At 43.6% G+C, this 27,307-nt stretch overlaps 1 protein-coding gene and 1 long non-coding RNA gene across 2 annotated transcripts; both read right to left on the bottom strand.

The window, feature by feature from the left end:
* Positions 1-449: 449 nt before the first annotated feature.
* LOC122455591 lies at positions 450-10,337 on the bottom strand. Its single transcript, XR_006273905.1, has 3 exons — positions 10,109-10,337; positions 5,211-5,321; positions 450-544 (listed from the first exon to the last, which is right to left on the bottom strand). It is a non-coding gene; the product is annotated as an uncharacterized LOC122455591 (long non-coding RNA).
* A 2,846-nt stretch (positions 10,338-13,183) lies between these two features.
* Positions 13,184-18,471, bottom strand: POU4F3 (POU class 4 homeobox 3). Its single transcript, XM_038413932.2, has 4 exons — positions 18,335-18,471; positions 16,888-17,034; positions 15,746-16,527; positions 13,184-15,435 (listed from the first exon to the last, which is right to left on the bottom strand). The coding sequence occupies exons 3-4, from the start codon at positions 15,863-15,865 to the stop codon at positions 14,542-14,544; spliced, it is 1,014 nt and encodes a 337-aa protein (XP_038269860.1). The 5' UTR covers positions 15,866-16,527; positions 16,888-17,034; positions 18,335-18,471; the 3' UTR covers positions 13,184-14,541.
* Positions 18,472-27,307: the final 8,836 nt, after the last annotated feature.

Raw genomic sequence — 27,307 nt, 5'->3', positions numbered from 1 at the left:
CACTCTCACACAGTACATAGTTCTAAATTTGCTTTACAGAACAAAACCCAAATCTTTGCTTTGCTGAAGGAACAAATTTGTATCTAACACTGTCCAGGTGAAGTAACCCCAGCTACTGCCGTCAAAGGAGAAATCCACTTCCTTTCTTTCCAATGTAGTTAGTTGGAAATAGCCAGTGAAGGTGCATGACTGAAATAAATTCCTTCCACTTTATACCAGTGTAGTAGAATATTTCCTTTTTGACTCAGTGCATTTCTGTACGGCTCTCATTGTATCTCTGTGCTGTTTGCTCTGAATGCCCAAATGAAGCCTATGGCAAAATGTACTCAGTATCCCCAGACTGATTAAGTTGAAACAACAGGTGGCATGAAAAGAAAGTCCCATTTTCCCTTGTGTAGCTAACTGTTAAGTTGGTTTTATTAGGGATGAGCTTACGTTATTACATTCCCATGCCTTGCAATGCTGCATTTTAGGGTCTGCCAGGCTTTCCAGCATAGATCTTCATTTTTCAGGCTTAGCAGCTCATTACACCAGGACAGTTGCCCTAGAAAAGAGGGATGATAGTTGTTATTATTTGAGAGACGTCCATTGAGGGGTAAATTCTCTGCCTCAAGCCCTGCCTGAGTAACTGTCCTGGGCACTGGTGACTTCCTTTGGCACAAGGAAGCAGAAATCCTCTTCCCAAGGCTTTGGAGCAGCAATGGCTCCAGTCTATGTTGCTAATCTCACCCCAGGCTGGAGTAGCCTCCACAGTCTTTGTACTCCTGCTCCATGGGAAAAGTATCTGTCTGTATACTTGTATGGCCCCCTGCAGCAGCTGAGGAAGTAGCTGTGGGATTCACAGGCTCTGCCCCTCCCCCGCCCTTTGCATACTCTCATGTTGCACACAGACAAGGAGTGCGTGCAGATCTGAGCTCCAGTCCCTTGTGTGAGCTCCCAAAATCTTGCCTCCTCCTGATGTGCACTCGAACTTCACTGGATCTGGACTTTCTGCACATCTACCTCCAGTGCACTCACAAAATGCCGACCTGTAATTCAGACTTAGTAAGACCAATATGTGGTGAATATGACTATGAATATGTGGTGGTTTGCTACGTTACATGCAGGATTTGCAAGGGCAATGGATGCGCTCTGCCTGGTATTTTGGGACCCTGGTTTGAAAATTTGGCCCATCGAGTGTTTCAGTTACACTAGTTTAAAATGTACATTTTTGCAGGCAAGAGCAAAGGCTGGAGGAAAGGGAAAAGAGAATATTTTCAAAACAAGATGAAACACTGGATATACGCAGTATGCAAAAAAACATGGAGATGAGTAGGGCTATGGGACTGTCTTAAATTTCAGGTGATGCCATACCCCTCATTCTACATTCAGGTCACCACAGCACCATACCGCCAGACTCAGATTCCCTTATTCAGCCAGACCAGTCCAATGAAAACAGTTTCAGTATGAAGGGGTTGGGTTGGGAGTTTTATGACTTTCCCCCAGAAAAGTCAGCTCAGATTCAGCATCTAATTTTCAAGTATGTAGTTTATACCCAGCGATTCCTCTAAGGATACACATTGAGTAAACATCAGAGCCCTGATTAGAACTATAACCATTAATAGTCCCAAACCTTTACTATTGGCATTAATTCACTACTCCTAACCCATACTCAGGTTGGCATAAGGCTAAGGAAAATACTGGTAATTTCCTGTTAACCCCTAGGAACTCAGTGCTGTTGTATTTTAAGCCCAACACCACAACCTTTTTATTTCTATGCTTGGTCTTAAAACCATTCTTTTAATCTGAAACTGAGCTGTTTGGGCCAACTGCTGTGTATATTATAATCCCATTCACTGAGACCAATGGTAAATCTAGTTGATTGAATATTGGATTAGAAATTGGCACCATTAAATTGGTACCTGTGGTCTACTAATCCCAGCTGGTCATTAACTGTCTGTGTGACCTTGGGAAACCGTTGACCTATTTGCACCTCAGCTTCTCTGTCCTTTATATGGGAATAATGATTCTTGCTTTCACATTTACAGGCCAAAAATAATGTATTCTAGGGCTGACACAAAAGTTTCAACAGACAATTTTCATTGACAGAAAATTAGATTTTCAACTAAATAAAAATTTTCAAGGAAAATATCTTTTTTCATACAAATGAAAAAAAAAAGATTTTTCATCAGAAAACTGAACTTTTTTTTCTTCAAAATCTACTGAAAACTGAAGATTTTGTGACAAAACCCATTTAAAGTTTCCAGATTTCTTTTTTAATTAAAAATATAAATTTTCTAAGAGAAAAAAAACTTGAATCAGCTTTAAGATATGCATTTTTATTATTCATTTATTAATTGAAATCTTGAATTAATTAGAGTTTAGTTTTGCCCAATGGGTTTTGCCAAGCGTGCCAACATACATAGTAACCACCACATCCCAGGGCTGGTCAGTTCCCTCAGACAGTTGCTGAATCTACAGATTCCAAAACGTCCTCCCTGACTGCTTCAAATGAGCTGTAGGTGGAGCAACTCAGCTAAGCTTGGTAACACTCTAGAGCTTCTCCTGGGCCAAATGCTGGCCTCACTGACGTCACTGTTCATGCAAACCTGGAAATCAGGCTAGAAACTTCATGAAAATCAGCCCAATCATGATATTTCCAGCTGGGCCAGAAATAGAATATGGGAAAGGCTATATACATTTTTTGTACCAATATAACTATTATGGTTAGGGGTGTGATTTTTTTTTATTGAAATACCCCTATTGAGGATGCAATTATACCAATACAGAGGTGCCTTATTCCAGTATAGCTTATTCCTCTTCCTATAGAGGAATAAGTTATACCAGCATAAGTAGATTTATATTGGTTTAACTGCATCCATCCTCAGGGGATTATACCCCTTTAACTGTACTGGTATGGTTAAAGGGGTACACCTTGTGCGTGCATACAAGGCCTATCCTTTCTTGTATGTGTTCACTTTCAGTCAGGGATGAAACCAGGAAGCACAGAAGCACCCAGGGAAAATGAAAACAAAAGAAAGTTAACTGGATGTTTTCAACCATCAGAAGAGTTGAGTTAGTGTTTCAGAGGCAGATTTAGGCTATTTTTGCTTTTCAAACCGTTACTCCATCTCTCATTGGGTCTGCAGAACTGCCTGGCATAAAGTATAAATGTCACGCGGGCTGGGGAGGTGTTCAGCACTTTCTGCTGCACACCAGCTTCCCTCAGGTATATCCCTGACAGGTGTAACACAGAGAGGCAGCCATCCCCCAAGCACACAGCCCCTGCATTATGCATCTCTGTGTTGCTAGGTTTGGTCTTATAGGGTTTTTTTTTCCATCCCCTTCTCATCTCCCTATGATATCAAATGTGCTTCTATTGATTTCCTCCCTGCATTTGTTTTTGTTATTCATTATTAATGGGATCATTTTTCCATCCTTCGTGCATGAAGGCAAATTTTGTGTAAAAATCAATTGAGTGAGCGCCGCCAATGGCTTGTTTGGTTTTCTTTTCTTTCATCTCCTGTGTGCAGTCCCCGAGAGACGGAGAGCAGGATATTAGGGAACAAGCACAGAATGGGAAAAAAAATCAATTGTTAGTGGTTCAGAAATCATGTAAAGGGACCTGTCTTGCCAAATCTCTTTCAGTGCAGCATGCACTTTATTGAGCTTTCCCCTTCCCAGCCCAGGTTGGATTGCTCCTTCCCTACTCCCTCGCCCACCGCAATCATTAAATGGGAACTCCTTTTCCCATAATGATCACAGCCAGAAATGGGGGTGGGGTTTTCTTTTAAAGAAATCAATTATTACAGGATCATTCCACAGAACAGCTGAACATGGGTAATACCTGACCCAGCCCAACCCCTCCAGTATATGAAAGACTAAACATATTGGAGCCCAATATTACAAAGTACTGAACGCCTCAAGATTCTCAAGATGAGACTGATGGGAGTTAAGGACATGTTACGTCTCATCTGAGCTAGTCATAACCTTAAAGGATCTAGTGCCTAAGGAGCAGCTTCTGGGTATTGTAATATTAATACTGCCTTGCAAGGAACTAAAGGGTCACTTCCCCTGTCCTTCTAAATGCCTAGCTCCAAGTGATGTGAACGTGGTTTCCTCAGAATAGGCAAAGAATATCAGACCTCTGCATTTGCTGCCACAGCCTGAACTCAGATCACATCTGAGACAGTGTCCTGGAAGACATCACCAACTACAGACTCTCTTCCTTCCATAAAAATCCACCCAGCTACTATTGAGAGCAAGAGAAACCCTATATGCCAGTGACAGTATAGATCTCATACAACATGGTACCCTGTTAAAAACCCTGGGTGAATTTCCTGGCTCCACTGAAGTCAATGGAAGCTTTGCCATGGACTTCCCCCCAGGAATTTCAATGGAATTACACCAGAGGTAAATTTGGCCCAGAGAGCCACAGTGTGGAAGGGGGAAAGGAGGAGGGTGCTAGAAGCCCAGTGTAGACTAGATTTAAATTAAAAAGCCCAGTGTAGACTAGACTTAAATTTAAAAGATCAGGTTCTAGGAAGGTGTGAATGCCTTTTTGCTATATTGCTGTAGTAACTTACGGTGGAAGTACATTGTCATACAAGCGTTATCTCCTCACGATGCAGAAGATAATATAATTTCACAGCCATGGTGTAACAACATCACATTACCAATACTAAAGTGTAGCAGATCTGACTCGTTGCAGAGGTTCTCAAGTCTGAAAGTTGCCCTTGGCTCCTGTTCATACGGGGCTTTTTACGGTTGCATCATGGAGTCCCAGTTTGGTCTTAGCTTTCATTACGTGGCTACAAAGTGTGAAAAATTCTGTGTCATATCATCTCTACATAATTCTCATTTGGTCTCCAAGGTTTAAAGAAATATAATCATCTCCTACTGCAAGTCCAAGTCTATTTAATGTAATACTTGATCTTAAAGCAGGACTATAGGAGGTTACATTTATTTAAAAAAAAATACCTAGGAACAATAACCTCTTAACACCAGAAACATGGAAGCCCCAAGGGACAAGAGTAGTTTGACTCACAGGCTCAGTTCAGCCCTGTGAAACATTAATGAACAAACCTAAGGCCCTGATCGTGCAAGGACTTCTGCACGTGAATAACTTTTGCACTGCAACCCATAGGACTATTCACTCACTCTGTGTGCCTAAGACTTTGCAGCATCAGAGGGTAACATTTTATTTACTTTAGTTGTAGTTTGCCAGTTACCTTCTCTGCATCATTCTTGATTGTAATCTTGTTGCTCTGCCCAGATGGGCTAGCTCTTTAGAATTTGGAGTTTTGACATGTTTACTTTGCTGGTTCTTGAAAGTTCTTTCTCTGTAGGAAAACAAAAATTTAAATAGGAAAAATATGTATAAAATAGCAGATAATGACAGCCCATTGATAGTTCAAACTACTGAGAGCAGATCAGGGTCTGGCCTTTTGTCTAAAGAGACCTGGGGTGAAATCTTGGCCTCTTTGAAATTATTGGGAGTTTTGCCATTGACTTCAATGGGAACAACATTTCACTTATGGATTCAACCCTGATTCAGTCACAGAGATGAAAGGAGTTAGGTGAGTCTCATGCCAAACTTCCCTTAAACACATTGCAGGTTACAAGGATACAGTATTATACACAATTCACAGGAAGCTCAGAACTGAACTAGCTTGTGTTGATGGTGAGAAAGACTGAAGTGCATTGCCCCAAGTGTATCTGGAATATTAGGAGAGCGACAGTTCAGGATTGAGGCAGACTACAAAAATATGTTTCCCATTCCAGAAGTGGAATAAGAATGGGGTGTTGCAGGACAGAACTGCAACATATTAGTCAGAGCACTGAAGGAAATATTCCCGTGACACCTGCCAGCATTGTGCCTCCGCTAGCCAATACTATTGGTCCCTCACTTTAAATAGGCCCTAAATCAATTCACAAATGATATCAAATAATCAGCACCAACAGTTAGAAGATCAGTTCAGTATAAAACTTACTTCTCCTCTGGATTTAATGAAGGAATTTGGAGCTTTGCAATGTCTCAAACAGATGAGTCTTGTATATTTCACATCTTTGGTACAGAGAACAAACAGCAGCCCAGCTGCTCATCCATTCAACCATGTTTAAAGAACAATTAAAGTGAATATTGTAAGGTTCTAAGACAGAACATCATCTCACCATCTGGAGAAGTGATTGTCCACCACTGAGACTTTTATCTCACAGGTGAGCCTGTTCATGGAGTATGTTAAGCAAGTTCGCAGGTAGAGTAAAACTGAAGTTTTAGTTAGATTCCCATTTTTAATATCTTGTGCTGACACGTCTGGGTCTGGAGTGGGTGCATAGGGAGGGCACAACACAGCAGGGATGAAATAAAAAAAATTAGTCAGCTCTCTGCATTTGGTGTACCAAGCTGTGTTCCAAGTAATCCTGCTCTCCACACTTCCATAGGCAGCTTTGATGATAAAAAAGCAAAGGGTTTATGTGACTCATTTTTAAGAAAAAATCTAAAATAAAAAAGGTGCACAAGTCCTACATCCTACATAAATCCTGTTTAGATTACACAGGTAGGCCTGATCCTGCCATTATACTTCAATGAAATTAGGACCAGGCCTTTATAACTAACCATTTATTAGGGAATAGGATGGTTTATAGGCTTGGTAGTAACCCTTTCACCTTTAGTTTGCTAGTTTGAATCCAACCTAAATCAGTAGTGGCTGACAGGAATAATCATCAGATAATTGTTTGGCGTTCTACGTGAAATAAATTTGAGGAATCAGCCTAGTTCCTAGCATTAGTGTTCACATCACACACATGCACCACAGACACAACTGTCACTCCTTAAAAAAGAGGCACTGAACTGCCTTCATCCTGAGAGATAGCCCATCAAGGTTCAGATTGAGGGAGACACTGATGGGATAGTTTCTACCAGTCTTACATTTGTTCTGCAAAAATAGGACTTCAGTTCCCAGGACTGTCAGCCTGTATCCTTTCCCCAGCACTAGAGAACCCAAAAATAAAAAAATTCCATGAAATGACATATTAATCCCTGCCGTGCCATTGGAATTATATTCCCAATGTCATAAAAACAGATCTTTAAATCCAGCACCAGCAATCTACAGGGTTATGTAAGCAATTTCTCACTACAGGTGAAAAAAAAATCACATTGCTCCTCTGATTTGACTCCAATTTTGTTGGAGTGCCAAGCCTGAATCATTATTTTTATATAGTTAAGTATTTAAATGTTTTTGAACAAACAGGACCTTAAAAATTTTTGCAATCAGATAATGGATACCATGATTCACGTGTGATGCATTGCAAGAAGGCAGCAGAGTTGTATCAGGGAGGAATTTGGCCCAGTATGTCCACATCACAAAAAACATTGTATGACCTGGCACAATTCAACACAGTTAATAATAAAATAATGATGACTGTCTATTCTCAGAAGCCCAAATTTAGGCCTGGCATAAGCAGGTACAGATTTAACTTTAAAAGAGCTGTATTTGCTTATGGTCTGAAAATGACCCCAATAGTGCAATAGAAAACGTGCTGTGAGTCACACTCAAAGTGCATTAACAGAGCAATGTGGAAGAACTATACACAGAACCTTTGTACATTGGGCCTGAGTTTTCTTTCAGCTACAGCTGATTTACACATCTGAGTGTGACCCACAGCACTTTTTCTATTGCACTATTGGAGTCATTTTCAGACCTAGTACACATCTGTAACACTATTGGCTTCAGTGGAGTTACTTGATGGTGTGTATACGTGTGTGTGGGATCAGAATCCAGCCCAATACACTTGATTCTAACTAGTGCTATCAGTCTCTGGTATCCATCAATGCAAAAGCCATCCCTAAGGTATTGGTTTGTGGTAGTTTTATATTCATGTGGTGCTACATTTTGTTTACATCAAGAGAAAACTATTCACCTTTTCTCCCTCTTTCCTAAGCAACAAACATAGGCCCTGATCCTATTCCCACTGACGTCAAAGAGCATTTTGCCACTGGCTTCAGTGAAATCACCATAAGGCCCATATATTGTAGTTTATTTGTAATCAGAGCTCTAAGGGACTAATACAAATTGCCACAAAATTGGACTGGTCCAGGAAAAAAACAAGCCTGCAAACCCAGCCTATTTTTCCACCCTTTACCATAATGAGAATGAAAATAAAAATATTTTACTCTCCCATTTAAAAAGTTCCTTTCCTTAGGTGAATGTAATCACAAAATATTCTTCATCTGGTAACTGAGCTTTAGTTGGGCTTTAGCAAGGCACACCCTAGAACTAGAGCTGCCTGGAGAACAATTCCATTTTGGGACAATTTCTGATGTTTCAGAATTTGTCTTTGTTCCTTACTGGAATGAAGACCAAACCTTTTGACCATTTTTATGAAATGGAATTGTGGTAGAAACATCCATTTTTCTGATGGAAAATGTCAGGATATTTATTCAAGTCTCTTTCTCGCTCTTGCTCTCTCTCTCTCTTGTGACCAGAGAGTTCATCCTGGATTTCAGAAACCTTCCCATAAAAAACTTTGTCAATGTTCCAACTTCAATGAAACAGAAAATGTTGACACAAAGTGTTGTTGAAAATGTTCTATGTCCTATTTAGAACTAAAGGGGGATTTAGGATGGATTTCAAAAGGAACTTAAGAACCATGGATGTCAGAATCTAGCATCAGGGGGAAAATCCTGGACCTACTGAATTTTGCCATTGACTTCAATGAGGCTGAGAAATTACACCTGCATTGGTAGCTTTCAGGTGATACATTTCTGTTAGGATCATATACATTGACTAATTGGTAAGGTACGTCTGCCTAACCTAGCAGCTTCAGAGCCTGATGCTCACACACACCGATATTTTCCTTTGGATAAGAGAAAGCTGCATTTGCTAGTTTCAGAGTAGCAGCCGTGTTAGTCTGTATTCGCAAAAAGAAAAGGAGTACTTGTGGCACCTTAGAGAAAATTTGTTAGTCTCTAAGGTGCCACAAGTACTCCTTTTCTTTCTACATTTGCTATAATCTTCTAAACAAAGATCCAGATAGAGCTGAGAGACTTGGAAAAGTCCATGCTAAGAGGACAGAGTGTACCACTTTCATATTGGCTGTAACAACCCTGGCTTCACATCATTTTTCTGTCCCTCATGCTAATAATTGTATTTTTTTATTCATTCAATGACAAGGAAATGGGCACAAGACACTTAGATTAGCGAGTTTAAAGCTCAGCTAATGGAGCAGCCTAATGACTAATTGATCAGCTCCCAAGCACCACTACAGCGCAAAATGGCCTAGAGGAATTGATGCAATTAGTTTGGGTTTGGTAGCGATTGAGTGCATATAAGAGTCAGCCCTGATTGATGAGGGGGTGGACGCTGACTAGCTCTGCTTAGGAGGTGAGCAGCTAAGAAGCACCATCGGGCTACACCAGCCAGCCCCTTTGTTGTAGAGGAGCGAGGGTGCGATGCACGATGGGGATGTGGGGGCTAGTCGCCCAGGCCCGTAGCCAGAACCCTTCCCAAGGCCAGTTCGCCGCGAATCGTATCGGGGGAGGGGTAAATTGCAGGTTGCGGGGCCGCTCCAGGCAGCGGGCAAGGAAGGAGGAAAATGCGCGCGGGGGTGAAACAGGAGGGGAACGTGGCCTGCAGGCCCCTCTTAGGAACAGCTCCGGAGCCTGGGAACTCAGGTCAGCTGCTTCCTCTTCTTCCCCCCGAGGAAACAAGGGGCTTTGCTCAGCTCCCACCGCAGTCCACGCCCACGCGAGTTTCGCGTCGATTTCACGGGGAGCGGGATCGGCCCGGACTGCTCCCCCGCCGGTTGTTTGCACCGACCCGCCTCTTCCCAGCCTGGCTTAAACCCCCTACTCGGACATTTTCCGTTCGCCTCAGGCGGGTGCGCGCGGGGGGAACGTTATGCCCGGCCCAAGGTTCGAAAGGCCCCGGCGCGTGGGGGCAGCGCGAGCGCCCTGCAGGCGATGGCGCAGGCTGGGGCAGGGGGTGCCCGCTATCAAAAGCAAACGTCCGGGCATTTGCAAACACCCCCCCCCCCAAAAAAAAAAATAAATCGACGTTCGTTCCTTTGGAGGTGAGGGTGAAAGAGCGCTCCACCCCCTCCCTTGAGCCCCCGCAGCTCTGCCAACCTCCTGCGCAGCTCCCAGGCGCAGTCCCAGCGGCTGGTTATCCATCAAACGGAAACATTTGCAAAGGCGCTAAAAACGCGGGGTTTGCCTCTAACGCCAGCGCGGGCCAGGGGAAGGCTCCCAGCCTCTCCTCCGTCGGTCTCCGCGGACCGGGCAGCCCCCTTCTGGGCTTCCTGTGCCGTTAGGGGGCTCCCGAGCGGGGAGGGGAAGCAGAAGCGCCAGCGTCTTTGCCTGGCTGCTGCTCGGGCCGGACTAGCGCGTTTTCTCGCCTTCCTCTGCAGCCCAAGTCGTTGGGCCGCAGGAGCGCCGGCTCCAGGGGCCAGCTCGGGGAAAGAAAGTGTAACCGAGTCATTGTTAATGAGCGGGGGGGGGCGCTTGGTTTGGGGAGAGGGGGCGACGTGGCCACAGAGTGGGGCAAAGGCCCTGCCCCTCGCAGTACCCAGCAGTGGGCTCTTTGAGACGGGGGGGGGGGGTTCCCCTAAAACTCGCTAGCGTCCAGCTATCCCCAGCCAAGCCCTGGCACTCTGAATTTCGCTCCAAAGGGAGAGACATAGGCGACAGATTTCGCAGGTCTCAGAACCAAACAAATCTAGCCCCCTAAACTTCAGCTGTCTGTAAATAAACCCCGTAAGCACACACGCACAGAGATCGCACACACGTATCCTACCCGCAGAGAGATTATTCACTCTCCCACAGATTACACACTTCTTTCCTTTGGCCACTGCTGTCAACCAAAAGGGTCTGGGCTCTTCAAATTTTAACTTTCCACCAGCAGCCTCTCCTTCTGAGCTCTGCCTTTGCTGGCAACAGAGCAAAGTGACTTTCTTGCCCAAGTTTCATAGTAGCAGCCGTGTTAGTCTGTATTCGCAAGAAGAAAAGGAGGACTTGTGGCACCTTAGAGACTAACAAATTTATTAGAGCATAAGCTTTCTTGCCCAAATATCCTAGCCCGAGTTGAGAGAGATGGCAACCAAAAACAAGCTCACAGCAAATCTACGCTCCGCTCGTTCTGGTGTTAGAGACAAGCGGACGGTTTGCTACCATTCCTCTGTTAGGAGGCCATAGAAGATCTAGCCTTCTCTGCCCCCAGGTCCTTCAGGGCAACATTAGTACATTTGCTCCAAAAGGATTAAATCTTGCCTCAGACAGTTTGTGACTAAGAGCAGGGAGCCATTGACAGCACTTTCCAAACCAGGCAGCTGATAAAATAATAAAATAAATTAGCCATTTTTATAAATAAAAGATGCGGTGCTAAAAGAGGGGTTTTTTTGTTTTGTTTTTTAAGAAGGCATCTCTTCTGAAAGTGGGATCCGGGGAAAAACTTGGAGAAAGTTCCCTATATCAAACAAAAGCATTTAGCAGCCGCCACGATCTGTCCAGTTCTGAAATCCAGAACGCCTTGCTGCTAAAGCCCGAAGGAAGGAAACAGCACTTTGAGGGCTTAAGAAATGTTCTCAGTTCAGAGTTGTATCGGGAGGGATAAAAATCATATAAGCTAGGAAAAGAGGAAAATAAGAAGCTGGTGCATTCTCCAATCACCTTTTAAATTGAATTGGTGTTTTCGTTTTTCTAGCATCTGGTTGGTGTATTTGTTAGATGTTTATTGGATCAAAAATATTTGACCTGGCATAGAAATACCGTCTACCTTGATTCCAGAACAACGCTTCTGGCTAATTTATTAGAGCGCATATTTTAACCTCACATTTAGGAAATAATTTCTCTATCTGAAACTCCAAAAAATAACTTAAAAAAACAACCACCACCAACTACAGCTTCTTGTTTTTGTTGATCTTGATATCTTGGCTGTAAAACAAACAAACCCACAAATAAATATAATAGGTGACGTTAATAGGATTTTAAGGATTGAGAAAAATATATCTTACCTGGATTTAACAAATCCAGCCATGCCCTTATAGAGTATCTACTGAAATCCTAGTGGACAGTAGTGAAAGGAGGCAGCCTGAATTGCTTTTGCCCTTTTTATACTACGATAGTCAATTAATATTGCATCACCCTTATTTTAAATTTTCAAAACCCACAATATAATGTAATGGCATAAGGACATTTATTATTAAAGGAAATTTGATTGGGGAAAAAAATCATTGGGGCTGATTAGTGAGAAATAGAACTAGGAATGTTCTGGGATGTTTAGCATTCTAGTTTCTTAAAAGCTCTAAAATTAAAAGGATGGATTTGTAAGGTGCTTTCCCAAAGGTGGGGGGGGGGTGAAAGAGAGAGATTCCCTGATCTAAGGTTTGATGTTTGACACTCATTGAAATGCTACCGTGAAATATTCAGAAGATACTTTGGCTTCGATCATTAATTTTTAATCGTTAAGGTGCTTCTGGGATTTAAAAGAAAAAAGGGGTTTTTTTATTTATGAACAGCATTGGAAATGAAGCTTTCAGAGAGCTGGCTGAGCGATTTTTTAAAATTAAATTTTAGAGAATGAAATTCTTCCTGTAACTGTCTGGATGAGAAGAATGAATCCCCGTCGCTTCCAAAACTTAACTAAACTTGGGGCATGTGTTTTGCAAAGGGGAATTAGTTTTATTCCTAATTTGAATTATATGTAGCCTAGGAATTAGTGAATAAACATAACGCGATCTACGCATAGTAGGAATCTGTCGGAATCTGGACATTTACATTTTATAGATGAAAAATAATACATTTTCTGGCATAGAGAAATTATGACCGCCTTGGGGGAAAATGCGGAGGTAAATCAATACATGGAAAAGTCAAACAAGGAGGTGAAACTTTACAGCTTGTAAAAAGAAAAGGAGTACTTGTGGCACAAGTACCTTAAGGTGCCACAAGTACTCCTTTTCTTTTTGCGAATACAGACTAACACGGCTGCTACTCTGAAACTTTACAGCTTATAGAAACAGTCATAATAATACAAGAAAAAGATAACAGGTTAACTGGGAAGGATGATTCATTACGATTTAAAAATCCCTTTCCATTCTCCAGTGGAAAAGCACTGTTTAAAGTTTATTATTACTGCACATTTTATAATATTCTGTTCCGCTTCATCCGACCTGCCTTCATCTCTGAAAAGAAAATTCTCCATTCGGGTTGAAAAATAAAGCATTTATTTCAGAAGTTAATCCAAGGAAAAACAACGTTTCAGGATTTATCCCGAGGAATGAATGAATGAATGAATGAATAAACCACATACAAGCACATAAACTATGAGATAATTAAAATATGAAACATATGGGTGTGGGAGGGAGAAAGCTCATTGCAAATACTGAACCACGAATGTGTTACAAGAACCCTTACCAACTTTGTTGATTACAAAATTCAGATACAGTCTTTAATTAAAACGGAAAAAAATTCCTTGGATTAAAAAAAAAAAAGAATGGGAAAAAAAAGAAAACGAACATCGAGGGGAGACGTTGTTGAAGTGATCGCAGACAAGCCCATGAAGTTACAGAGCTACTGTTAATTCCGCCAAGTCTCTACGTTGATACAGTCCCAGTGCTGAGGCTGCAAACCCAAGTGAGTGCACTGTACAAGTCTGTGGTGGGAATCTATGGAGCTGAGAGACGTAAAACTGTGTTCAGACCAATGCAAGAATATCACTTCTTTCCACAATTTAATCTCTTGTCAAAAAAAGTCAACTAAATAAGAGAACTTGTTTTAAAGGTGAATTAAAAAAATCTGGGCAATACACCTGGAATCTAGTTGGAGATAGTTGTGTGTGTGTGCGCGTGTGTGTGTTAGGGGGAAAGAAAAATTCACACTAAGAGCAGCCAGAGTATTTCGCTGAGTAAAAATAGGTTGATTTGCTTTTCTTCACCAAAGTTTTGGAGTATAAAACAATTGTTCACGTATCTCAGGTTAAGATTGGTCCCTCTACCAGGCGTTCCGGTCCTACAAGGCGATGAGATACAGACTCACACAAAAAGCTAAGTAGAATTTGACTTCCGGGTATAATCATGACATTCTGAAAATAGCCTTTTTCTTTTTAAATATAATTCACAAATCTTAATAAATATGTATCCTCTGGTTTCAGCTCAAGGGCATTTCCCCTCTCCATCCCCTTCCCCTTAAATCTATCTTTTTTTTTTTATTGCAACCGTGTTAGAAACAAGACAATTTTCCCACCTCTCCAGTACCTCTCAGCTTCCAACTCTTCCAAAAGTGACACGCGGTTTATATTCTAGTGCACAACAGACACAACAAAAGTGAATCTCAGCCGAGGAGCAACCAGGAGAAACTTGGTTTTGTTTTGTTTTCAAGAAGACAGGACAAGAAAAGGGGGAGGGGGGAATAATCAGCGTGATGGGGAAGTTAATGGCTTTGTTGGTCGGTCGGTTTGAGTGCGAGTCCTCACGGAGATCCCTGCTCTTTATTTGAATAAAATATATAAAAGTCCAGGCTTAGAAGAGCCAGCCGCCCACCCCGTCCCACCCCTACCCTTGGCCGAGTCAATGCACGGCGGAGTACTTCATGCGTTTCTGTTTCTGTCTCTGGTTGCAGAACCAAACCCGCACCACGTTCTTTTTCAGGTCCAGTTTCTCCGCTATGGCTGCGATCTTCTCCGAAGAGGGTCTGGGCTGGATGGCAAAATAGGCTTCCAAGGAGCGCTTCTCCGGGGCGGCGATGGAGGTCCGCTTGCGCTTCCTCTCGCTGCCACTGAACAGGTCCGGCTTGGTGTTCTTCTCCCTGTAGGCAGCCTCAGCCTCCTCCAGCCAGGCTTGGAGCACAGGCTTCAGGGCGATCATGTTGTTGTGGGACAGGGTGAGAGACTCGAACCGGCAGATGGTGCTTTGGCTGAGCGAGCCCACGCCGGGGATCTTGAGGTTGGCCAGAGCCGCCCCTACATCTGCCTGGGTCACCCCCAGCTTGATCCGCCTCTGCTTGAACCTCTCGGCGAAAGCCTCCAGCTCCCTGGGATCCGACTCCACGTCGCTGATGCAGGACATGCCGTTGTGAGCCGAGACCGGGTGCGGATGGCCCATGCCCATGGCTTGGTGCAGGTGCCCCATGGCGCCCAGGTGGTGCGGGTGAATCTGAGCCGACATCACCGTGTGGTCGGGGGCCCCCATGCCGCTCACGGTCAGCGTTGGGGAGATGTGGTCCAGGAGGTCTCCATCCAACCCCGGGTGCACTGAGTGGTGGGGATGCGAGGTTAGGGCCGACGGATGCGAGATGGGCGCTGTGGAGGAGGTAGACGTGCATGGGACACTGCTCATGGTATGGTAGGTCGCGTCTGGCTTGAATGGATGGCTCTTGCCGTGGGAGACAATATCCACAGCCGCCAGAGCTTCAGCGCGGGCCAGCAGAGTCTCATCAAAGCTTCCAAATATATTGCCCTGGAGCTGCAAGCAAGAATGCGCATATTGGAGTCAGTGGGGAATACTGTCAACTCAGGATTAAAAAACATTTCCAAGCACAGAGATTCCTCCTCAAAGCTCAGGTCATAAAAATTAATATGAAGGCAGCAGCTTTGCTTGAATAGACATGTGGCTCAGAGACAAGAGTGAGAGAGAGAGAGAAGGGGGAGAGAGAGAGAGAGAGAGAGAGAGAGGTTCAGAGATATGCGATTGTTCTGGCGACATGAAAAAAACATTAAGCAAGTGCCTGTCAAAAAATGTGCCTTAAAGCAGTAATTATGCTTAATCTACATACCTGCGGGGCTGGAAGGCAAACTCTGCGCATCGCCTCTGAACTGGAATGCAAGCTGGAGTACTTGGGCTCCTGCAGGGCAGGGTGCATAGTGAAAGGCTGCTTGGCGTTCATGGCCATCATCTTTGCACACCTTGCAGGTAAGCAGCCCCTGACATAGATTCAGGGTTGTCTCTCTGGCTTGCTTCTGTCAAAGTGAGCTATTTTCAATGTCAGAGCTTCCCTCTCTCTCTCTCTCTCCCCCCCCCCCCCAGCTGCTTCTTCACTCATCTTACAAGCCGCTTGCCAGGAATGGGACCAGCACACTGTGCGCAGGCGTGCTGCACTGGAAGAATAAAAGGAAAGTAGCCCTAGGAGTCAAAGGCAGTTAGGAGCAAAGATGCCTCTGCCCTGACCCGACCGTTGATTGAAAGGGAGCAGCAGGGTTCTTCGGAGCGCTGGGGTTGGTTTTAAAGGCCGGTCGCCTGATCCTCATAGAGAATGCTTGTTCATGTTTTAAAATCAAAGTACAATTAAGTTCTAAGGAATAATGCAAAATCCCAGTGCAAGCCCTCCCCACTTTTCTCAGTTCCCTGGCTGTGTTCTCTGGGATTCGGGGTCTCAAACAGGGCGGAAGCAGAGTGGTCAGTACACTTAACCACAGGGAGAAACACGTGTGTCATACAGAGAGCGCCGCTTTGTCATCTGCTGCGGAACCCCACGACATAGAACTGAGATCAATCGGCCTGTTGGAGGAATGTCACTGCTTCAGCCAGGTGCCAGCCGACGGGTTTATGATGGGAACCCTGTAAAAAAATGCACAATCCGCCGGTTCGATCTGTTCAAGTCTATGTGCAAACAGAGCAGAAAAGCCTCATACATGGGTGGGGGAGGGGGAGGGGGAACAGGTGCAGATCCTATTTAAATCAATAGCAAAAAACTCTCACTGACTTCAACCAGCAGGAGCAGGCAGGCCCTTGCAGATGGGATAGTGAACTCAGGAAAGCTTATGCTCAAATAAATTTGTTAGTCTCTAAGGTGCTACAAGTCCTCCTTTTCTTTTTCCCTGGTCACGCTCTGTCTGGGAAGTCTGGTCGGTTAGTCTGGGATTGTATTCTAGGTTCTATCCCACCCAGCTTTTATTTTGAGAAGAGAAAGCCTCATACCTCTTCCAGCACATTCACTGGCTAAGTGCTCTGTTAAATAGAACAGGTTTTCACCATAGCATAGGTGCTCCATGGCTCTTGTGAGGCAGAAGCTCCTGCAAAGTAAAGTCAGGGATTTCCAAACTTGTTTTTTCAATCTTGGGAGCGCTGCAACACAAGAAGAATAAATAATGGATGTGAAATCCAGGCATAGCATTGCGGCTAAAAACTAAGGCTAGGGACAGCGAGTGTATAAGGTTAGAGCAAACAACCCACCCAGCCAAACCAACCACAGTTGGGGAGGGAGAACACTCATTTGGGTTTGCAGTTATCCAGTTTGCTGTAAAGCTTGTAAACGATCGCTCTGGGTGTACACATGCAATGCATGCGCTTAAACAGAGACGGAGTTATGAAAGCCAGCAGCAGACGATGAAATATCACCGTTTCTGTATAATGCACTTTAGTTTGACCAGCTATATTTCATAAAAGTGGCGGGCCTGTTTGAAAGTTAAATTATTTCTTGCCCTTCCAGAACCAGCTTTGCTCCTGGAGAAGATCGGAGTTTTTGGAGAAGAGCAAAGCAGACGCCTGTGACCGGGCTTCGACTGTACATAACCATGTAGATGGGAGAACAAGTTCCTTCAACCCATGTGGATGATTTGTGGCGTTAAAGGTTTCAGGGATTTCTGAGAATCCAGATGAAAAGGACGGGGGAGAGAGACTCATTTAAAGACATGTTTAAGCGATATATTTTTCCTCACCCGGAGCGATTGTTCCTCTTGCTGGGCCCCTGTCTTGAAATTTACTCAAATCCCTATGGGAAATGTTAAGTGTTCTTTAAACTTTCTGATGACATATGGGGCCCGATCCTGCTCCCATTAATTCCAGCAAGAGCAGAATCGGACCCGATATCGATAAAACGGATGAGATCAATTATATGTCAGACCAACGGTATGGAAGAAAGTTGGCTTTGCGCATACCCCTGGGCACAGTAGAAGTAGGGAAGATACTGAGCCCAGTGGAAAGAAGATAAGGATAACCGTGTAGATAACCCGCTTTAATCAGCTCTCTTACACACGAACAAACAATTTGCACCGCTAGCCTCACTCCTGGACTTGAGAGAGATTGGTGGTAGCACAAGGGAAAGGGCGATTGGACCGTTTCCCTCTCTGATTAGACTCTAGAGTTGAAGGTGCAGCAGTTAAACCAAGGCTTTACATCCTCGAACTTTGACATTTCCCCTTGTAATTCTGATCTTCACGTGCCCAGCTTGGGGAAAAGGGAGAGGGAGAAGCTGTCTGACCGATTCCTTACAGCCTGCACTCTGCTAAACAATCAGAATAAAACATTTGCAGAATATATTTTAAGCCAGGTGCTCAGAGACAAGACAGCATATTTAAACTCCAGTGTTCCAGAATGCAGCCGGCTGCGCTGTATCTAATTAAGGGGCTTGCTTGTGCGTCCCTACCTAGAGAAGGCAGTGTAAGCCTTATTATAATTCCTTTCCCTGGGAATCCAGACAGCGGAAAACTCACTGCACAAGACTGTTAATGCCAAACGCCATTTGTATGCCGTGCTCCTTCCTTTAACGGGATGTCACTGATGCTGCGGGGGGAACAGCGTTTTATGGCATGAAACACAGCCTTGCTATTTATAATATTTTGATCACGCCAAATCTTTCTTCCATTTCCAGTGCCTCATGCGGGAGGGGAACAAACTCTCCGTCAATTGTAATAGCTTTGTCCAGAGGGCAATACAGCAAGTCAGCACTAACAGGACGAGTAGAAGATTTCACGGTAAACTGTTGCTCACCTCATCCAAAATGTTAATGATGAGCAGCTGACTAGAAGCCTGAGAAAATGAGGTTCTTTACAAATTTAGCACCGACTCCTTCTCCTTCTTCAGTGACAGAACTCCAATTGACTTCAGGGGAGCAAGATTAGGCCCCTTAATTTGGACCGGTCTGAGCGTTTACACATTGTATTGACCAGGACAGGGGTCTTCCTTAAAGATCTGCTTCAGGTTTGCCTTGGACCAATGCAATGGTGGCTACTCTTAAAAAAAAAAAATGTAAATGGATAATAGATACAGGCTAGCTTTGTAACATATCTTCCTCAAGACAACCCTTTACCTCTTTTGCACATTCATCAAGGCAAGAGGAACCAGGCTTTTAAGTCTGAATTTAAACTCTGAGGGTGGTTGCGTTCAGGTTAACATTGGTTAGCTAATTAGGGAACCACCCTGCAGTTCTTACTCTGGCAAAACTACTAATAAAACCAGAGCTGGGGGTCAGGCCCCGGGTTTGGTAATTCCAACCACACGGCTCTATATTACGCAACAGCAGGCAGCCAGTAACAGTTCAGATGAACTCTGCATTTATCAGCTCTAGAGTAGCTAAGGCTAATCCTTAAAACTAATGACAGGTTTCAGAGTAGCAGCCGTGTTAGTCTGTATTCGCAAAAAGAAAAGGAGTACTTGTGGCACCTTAGAGACTAACACATTTATTAGAGCATAAGCTTTCGTGAGCTACAGCTCACTTCATCGGATGCTGTAGCTCACGAAAGCTTATGCTCTAATAAATTTGTTAGTCTCTAAGGTGCCACAAGTACTCCTTAAAACTAAGAAATTGTTTCCACCAAGGAGCTGATTTTAACAAGGAGTAAGTTCCCCACGGGAACGTGTAAAATATAGAACGACTTCTTCAATGTCTTACAGCCAGAGGCTCCCTGCAACCCCAAGTTCTTAGTTCCACAGGAACTTAGATTCAGCACCAGCCCTGAACTAAGTTTATTAGAATAATACTTGCACTTTTTCCTGAGTAGTTGAAAGTACTTTGCAAACATGCATTCACAAAGCTTCACCGCACCACTGTAACATAGCTATTAAAAACTACAGAATATATTGTACAGTACAGTCAAATAGGGTAAATTGAAGCTCAGAGATGTTAAATTACTTCCCAGCTGATTTAAGCTCCTATAAGCTTAGACACTGAATAATAATTATGTCATAGGCTGGAAGTAACTTTTCCTTGAATCTTTTTTTAAGAGCAGAAAATAGGAGATTATTGAAAGAAACATACTTTTACTATTTACTAGTTATAATTTGGGATCCTCAAAATCTTCACACTTCAAATATTTCTAGACTCTAGCCAAGTTTTACTTTTTGATGGTCTGGAGATTTAAATATATTGACAGTTGTGAAATCTCCAGTTCCTCAGAAGAATGAAACCTAGTCAAAGTTTAAAAGTTTTTGAAGATTCCAAGGCCCTCAAATCATAACAGGGATTTGGTGTAACATCATATCAAAATGAACTGTTTCATTGCTCTCCTAACCAGAAGCATTTCACATAATGTGTTCACAGAAAGCTGGAGGCCCAGCTTTGTCCTAAAGATTCCCTCTTTCCCCTCTGTAACCAGAAGCTAATGTGCCAGAGGTATCATGATTCTGGCTCTTGAAGCACGTGAATCCAACCAAACTAACAACTAGCAATATATGTTGCATCCCCCTCCAAGAAAAAAAGCAGAGACTCGAAGCGCACAATCGAGCTTTATACATGTCCAACTGCTAGAGGCACCAACAAGGAGCCCAATGAAGGGGCAAGAAGCTAAATGAGACACATTATAGAAAAACTACTGCAAACTCTGTATGTTGTGGGATGTGTCTCTTTGGCGTACATGAGATACTTATAACTATTGTTTCCCAAGTCTGCTGTCAGAAATAAGAGGATGAGGGAAAAGTTTGAGTCTAAACTTAACTAAACTAACATTATATAGGGCTTTTCACCTGTAGATCTCAAAGCACTTTAAAATGGGAAAAGGAAACCCATTCTCTCTTTGTACTTTGAATCAGGGCCACATGAAAGGACAATTGAGAGGTGTCTCCCCCCTGCAAAACCCAGGAGAGATTAAGCAAACCCATTATTTCACTAGGAGGGTGGTGTGGGAAGGGGGGGTATAGCTATGAGGTAGCTCACCACAGACCTAACCCATGAAGAGCATTGAACAGGTGGGAACATTACGGGGTGGAACAGGACCCTGGAACAGCATGCAGGGGTGTAATCAGGAAAGCCAAAACACAACTGGAGTTGCAGCTAGCAAGGGTGTGAAGGGTAACAAGAAGCATTTCTACCGGTATATTAGCACCAAGAAAAAGGTCAGGGAAAGTGTGGGACCCTTAATGAATGGAGAAGGCAACCTAGTGACAGATGATGTGGAAAAAGCTGAAGTACTCAATGCTTTTTTTGCCTCAGTCATCACAGACAAGGTCAGCTCACCACCACTGCTGTCCTGGCAACACAGTATGGGGAGAGGTGAGCAGCCCTCAGTGGTGAAAGAACAGGTTAAGGACCATTTAGAAAAGCTGGACATGCACAAGTCAATGGGTCCAGATTTAATGCATCCAAGGGTGCTGAGGGAATTGCCTGATGTGATTGCAGAGCCATTGGCCATTATCTTTGAAAACTCATGGCAATTGGGGGAGGACCCAGATAAGTGGAAAAAGGCAAATATAGTGCCCATCTTTAAAAAAGGGAAGAAGGAGAACCTGAGGAACTACAGACTGGTCAACCTGATCTCAGTCCCTGGAATAAATCATGGAGCAGGTACTCAAGGAAACCATTTTGAAGCACTTGGAGTGTAGGAAAGTGATCAGGAACAATCAACATGAATTCACCAAGGGCAAGTCATGCCTGACCAACCTGATTGGCTCTGTTGGTATGGGGAAAAGCAGTGGACGTGATATATCTTGACTTTAGAAAAGCTTTTGATATGGTCTCCCACAGTATCCTGGCCAGCAAGTTAAAAGAGTATGGATTGGATTAATGGACTATAAAGGTGCGTAGAAAACTGGCTAGATAGTTGGGCTTAATGGGTAGTGATAAATGGCTCGACTGGCATTCTAGTTGGCAGTCGGTATCAAGCAGAATACCCCAGGGGTCGATCCTGGGGCTGGTTTTGTTCAACATCTTTATTAATTATCTGGATGATGGGATGAATTGCACCCTCAGCAAGTTTGCAGATGACACTAAGCTGGGGGGAGAGAGAGAGACGCTGGATGGTAGGGATAGAGTCCAGAATGACCTAGACAAATTGGAGGATTGGGCCAAAAGAAATCTGATGAGATTCAACAAGTGCAAAGTCCTGCACTCAGGACGGAAGAATCCCATGCACCACTACAGGCTGGTAACCAACTGGCTAAGCAGCAGTTCTGCAGAAAAGGACATGGTGATTACAGTGGATGAGAAGCTGGATATGAGTCAGCAGTGTGCCCTTGTTGCCAAGAAGGTTAATGACATATTGGACTGCATTAGTAGGAGCATTTCCAGCAGATGGAGGGAAGTGATTATTCCCCTCTATTTGGTATGGTGAGGCCACATCTGGAGTATTGCATCCAGGTTTGGGCCCCTCACTACAGAAAGGATGTGGACAAATTGGAGACAGTCCAGCGGAGGGCAACGAAAATGATCAGGGGGTTGGGGCACATGACTTATGAGGAGAGGCTGAGGGAACTGGGCTTGTTTAGTCTGCAGAAGAGAAGAGTGAGGGGGGATTTGATAGCCTTCAACTACCGGAAGGGGGGTTCCAAAGAGGATGGAACTAGGCTGTCCTCAGTGGTGGCAGTCTGCAAATGACAGAACAAGGAGCAGTGGTCTCAAGTTGCAGTGGGGGAGGTCTAGGTTGGATATGAGGAAACACTGTTTCACTAGGAGGGTGGTGAAGCACTGGAACGGGTTACCTAGGGAGGTGGCGGAATCTCCATCCTTAGTGGTTTTTAAGGCCCGGCTTGACAAAGCCCCGGCTGGGATGATTTAGTAGGGGTTGGTCCTGCTTTGCGCAGGGGGTTGGACTAGATGCCCTCCTGAGGTCTCTTCCAACGCTCATCTTCTATGATTCTGTGATTCTCAGAGCAGGCGGCGGCGTGCGGCCAAGAACAGGTTTTGACGTGGCCCCTGTGATCTTGATGCGCTGGAAAGCTCCCCTTCCCTTTATTCCGGAGAGCTGGCGGCAAAAAGACAAGGCATCGAAGCAAGCGCAGGCCAGATGAAAAGAGTGCGGCGTGCCATCACTTCCCATCAAGCCCAAGAGCTGCACAAATGGAAGTGGAACATTAACCAGGCTTTGAAAGGCAAAGAGCAGCTTCCTCCCATCAGGGGGGAAAGTGGCGCGTTGTCGCATAGCTCCATGCCCTGATTTATGATAAAAAATTTAAAGGAAATCATTTATATTTCAAAGGGCCTAAATAGCTGCATGAAAGTTTTATCTAAAGTGGCACTGTATTTATAGGCAGCTCCGCTATGCTGGAGGTAATTAATAGATGGATAAATTTCATACCTTTGGGTTTCCCCCCCCCCACCCTTCCTTTCTTTGGCACGGTCTAGTTGAAGTAAATAAATAAACGGGGGAAATGCAGAAGTGTGCGCTGAGCTCTTGGCAATGCTTTTGTGCAGGCACCCCCCCCCCATGCTAAATGCTCGTGGACTGAGCGGACACTTCGTTTCCAGAGCTTTGCGGCTTCCCTTTCACCCCAGAAGTCCGGGAGAGGGACAGAAGAGTCCCCCCTTCCTAGCGCACGCTGCTCCCACGTTGTGAAAATGAAAGCACGATTTGGAGGCTACACGCCAGCTAAACCTTACAAGCTCAGCTGTAGGTTTCAGGTCACAGCTCGAACCAATCCTCCTTCCCCCCCACCCCAGCCGCCGCCCCCCATTGTCAGACAGACAATCACAATCCTAGCCTCCCCCCTACCCTAAATGTGCGCGTTTTGAAAGAAACCAGACTGGTTCGTCTAACCGCGCAGCGCGCTTTAATTAAAGCTGTAAAATATTGATGTTTCTGGCCCTGTCTGTTGCTGTTACACCTTACAAATAGAGGAGAGAAGTCCAAAGGATAAACAATAAGTTAGGAGAGTCCAGATGGTTTGCCATCAGAAAGTAGCTGCAGCCTAAAAAGTGTCACTTCAATAGATTTGAGAGATCATTCACCTCCTGCTAAATAATTAATAGTATTTCTGGAAAGAAAGAAAAAAAACCTGATGCAACATCACTAGTGACTCATTCAAAATCTGCAGGTAAAAGTCGGATTCCAAGTGTGCTTTTTACTCACTCGCCCGTTTTATTCTCTGACCCCAGTTCAGAGACTGGGGGAAATGGGGAGCCCTACAAAGGAGGATTACATTCTCCCTTAGGGTCTGAGCCAACGCCTGGCGGAGTCAACGAGATCTGTCTCCAGCTTTGAGTTTGACCATAATATAAATTTCGAACAAACTACCGTGAACTTAGAGAGACAACCCCGCCCCCAGCATTCTACACTGTGTGCAACATGCCAGCAGCAGCTTTTGCCAATGTAAAACCAGAAACTTAAACAAAATACTGCAGAATGTTTTATTTAAGTGTTAATTGCATTAGATTCTAGTGCGTAATTACCTGCAGGTCTAGTCCTTCTGGGAAGAGGATATGATGCTTTACATTTCAAGGTGTGTGTGTAAATTAAACCATATATGTAAGTTAAGCCAAAGATCTTCTATTCCTTTTCTTTTCCTAACTGGGGTCTAGACACAATGGCATGTGCTTGCTTCCTACTTCAGAGAACTTGATCAGACAGAGTAATCGTTCCATAGCCTGCAAGGGGAGGTGAGTTGGTTCTTGTTTTACTTTCTTACACTTTTCTCTGTTGTCCATCTGACAAACTTCTTAGGGTTTTCAGGCCCAGCTTAAGAACTAGAGCTAAAGTTAGTCTTATTTTACTGCTGGCATTGTCAGGTCCCAATCATTTACTGTAAGACACATACCTCATCTTGAAGGAAGGATGAAAGCAAGGGTGATTTTGACTTTTGAAGAAACCCCTATACTTGGGGCTTAGAAAGCAAATTTCTGACATCATAAAAGCACAAGAAACTCTGCCAACGGTATGACATAGCTGTTCTGCTGAACAATCGGATCGAAGAAATATCTAAGGTTACCCAGACAGTCAATTATTCATCAGCTAAACGGCAAAGCATCAATTACCTGGCTTGATTCCCTCATTCATTAAGGAGATTGAACAGTCCAATTTAACAAAGCCAAAGGAAAGTTGCTAAGTTACAGCAGCAGCAGTGGATTGCCTGCACATTAGCAGACTTTCAGGCAAACAGGTCCGCTAGAGGGGAAGTTTGTGGAATGTAGAGAAACACCTAGAATTCAATTATATATCAGTCACTGTCTGTGCAAGGTTGAAGAAAACAACATATAATGGGTTTACCGAGATATAGGGGTTTTGCCGAGTTTTAACTCAATCTTTATGTGAACTTAATGAGAGTTTAGCTAAGGAAGTAAGCCTTAATAGAAGTCTTTGGTAGAAGGCATTGGAAATAAGGCACATGAAATGAATGTTTAGAGTAAGAAACAGAAATAGTAAGGGAAGAAGATATCCATTACAGGAAGTTATAACAAATACAGGGGTGGGGTGGAAACCTCTTTTGTAATAGTGTATTAATGTAGTGGAGCCAGCCTTATGCATAAGTTGCACAGATGACCTCTTAGGGCTCCTGATGCTGACTTGTCAACTCACAAGCCAGTGGGACTCTAGGGAGAGGATTCTCACTACTTAACCCTGACCTCCCCCTCATCGTTTTGCAGTGGGACTGGAGGTAAATCCAGCCCAGATCAACACTCCCCAGCAACTTGGGAGTTCTGCCTTAGAGATTGTCAGAGGGAAGGTTTCTTAAGCAGACTTTTGGCTGCTTTCTATCCCAGGGACAGGAGAGCACGGTTTGGAAAAGGGGAATCCAATCTCCAGGTAGAGGAGCTTTAGCATGTTGATAACAATGGAGACAGTTGGAGGAAAAGCACTCCGAAAAGAGGCTTTAATACCCACGTTGCTGGTGAGAAAGGAGGCAGAACAGAACACACTATGGGCTGCCGGCGCTTTATTGGCTCTGTAGGGCTAGGAGTAAAAGCTTGGTTATGTGAGTAAAATAAGCAGCTTTAATTAACATGTTGCAGTTAGAGGACCTTGCAAACAGTAATTTTTACTCTTGACTGCTGCTGTGAAGTAGTTATTGCCCCCATTTTACAGCTGGGGAATCCCAGGCACAGAAAGAGCATAGGCCTAATTTTCACAGGTATTGGGCATCCACCGCCCCCACTGACTACAGCAGGTAGTGTAGGAGCTCAGTCCTTTTTGAAAGTTGGGCTCTAAGTGACTTGCCCATTGTCACACGGAGAAAGTCTATATCCTAGGAAGGTCTCCCAGACTTGTGCCTTATATGCTAACATAATCCTTCCTGCCCTTCAATTATAAATTGAATAGACCAGGATGAAATCCTGGTTCCACTATAATCAATTGGAGTTTTGCTATTAACTTCAGTGAGGCCAGGATTTCACTCAAAGGACACACATTTCCAGACAACCACCATACTTTAAAAGGTAGTTAAAGTGTAAGAGCAATCCAATACATACTAAATGGTGAAAGGAGATGAAAATAGGTTTGTTCAAAAGATTTTTACATGAAAGATCAGGTCCCTGAAAACTAGAAAAGTATAAGATTAACAGCATTAAACAAAAAAGGTGCAAGAAATAACTGATTACAAACTGGGATAACTATCAAAGTTAGAAAATGCATATTTGAAAAATTTTGGGGGATTTGAGGTATATGCCTTAAGAGTCAAATTTTCATTCATATTCCAATTGTGTACAAAAAGGTTGCAATAATTTTTTTGCAAGTGTAAAAAGCACTGATTACACATCTCTCTGCTTAGCAAACACAGAAACCTGCTTGCATATGCAACCATATGCTTAGTACATGTAACCTGGCATAGGTGCAATTTTATGAACATAAATGAGTGCACACAGTTTAGCAAGCATAAAATTTGGGGCACTATGTTTGAAAATTTTGCTTCAACTTGAGTAGAGATGATGAATGTGGATTTGTGAGGAGGAGGCCTGGCTAAGTTAATTTGCTGTTTGTGGGGATCTTTAAGTTAATTACTACTAAAATGCTGTAGGCACGGGGAATGAAGTGAATGTTACTAGATTACAAAAATAAATTAATATTCAACACTAAGAATTATTGTCTAGTGTCAAGTAAGTTGTAATATAAAATAAATTTAGGTCATACAATAATTAGCATTAAATAAAAAACTTGTGCAACACCACAAAGTATTGACTGTAAACAATAACTCCACCATCTGTAAAATAAATTGCCAGTGAAGTATCTTAGGTCTTGCTCATAGTGTCAAGACTGTCAAGTGGAAGACTAAGTTTTCTGATGGCATCAACACTGGAGAATATATATTTAAAAAAAAAGCAACAATACAAAGAGGTCCAGAGATACCAGACTCAGATTTTGGGCAGGGAGTGAAAAGGTACATTTGAGCTAAAAAAGGTAGAGTAAAGGACTATTTAAAGAACCAAAATTCAGAGGACTTATTCCATGTAGCAGTACCTCAGAAACAGCTTTAAAAAAAA

The sequence above is a fragment of the Dermochelys coriacea genome, chromosome 8 (genome assembly GCF_009764565.3).
Source record: "Dermochelys coriacea isolate rDerCor1 chromosome 8, rDerCor1.pri.v4, whole genome shotgun sequence".
NCBI classification, from domain to species: Eukaryota; Metazoa; Chordata; order Testudines; family Dermochelyidae; genus Dermochelys; species Dermochelys coriacea.
This window is presented reverse-complemented; position numbering and strand designations above follow the sequence as displayed.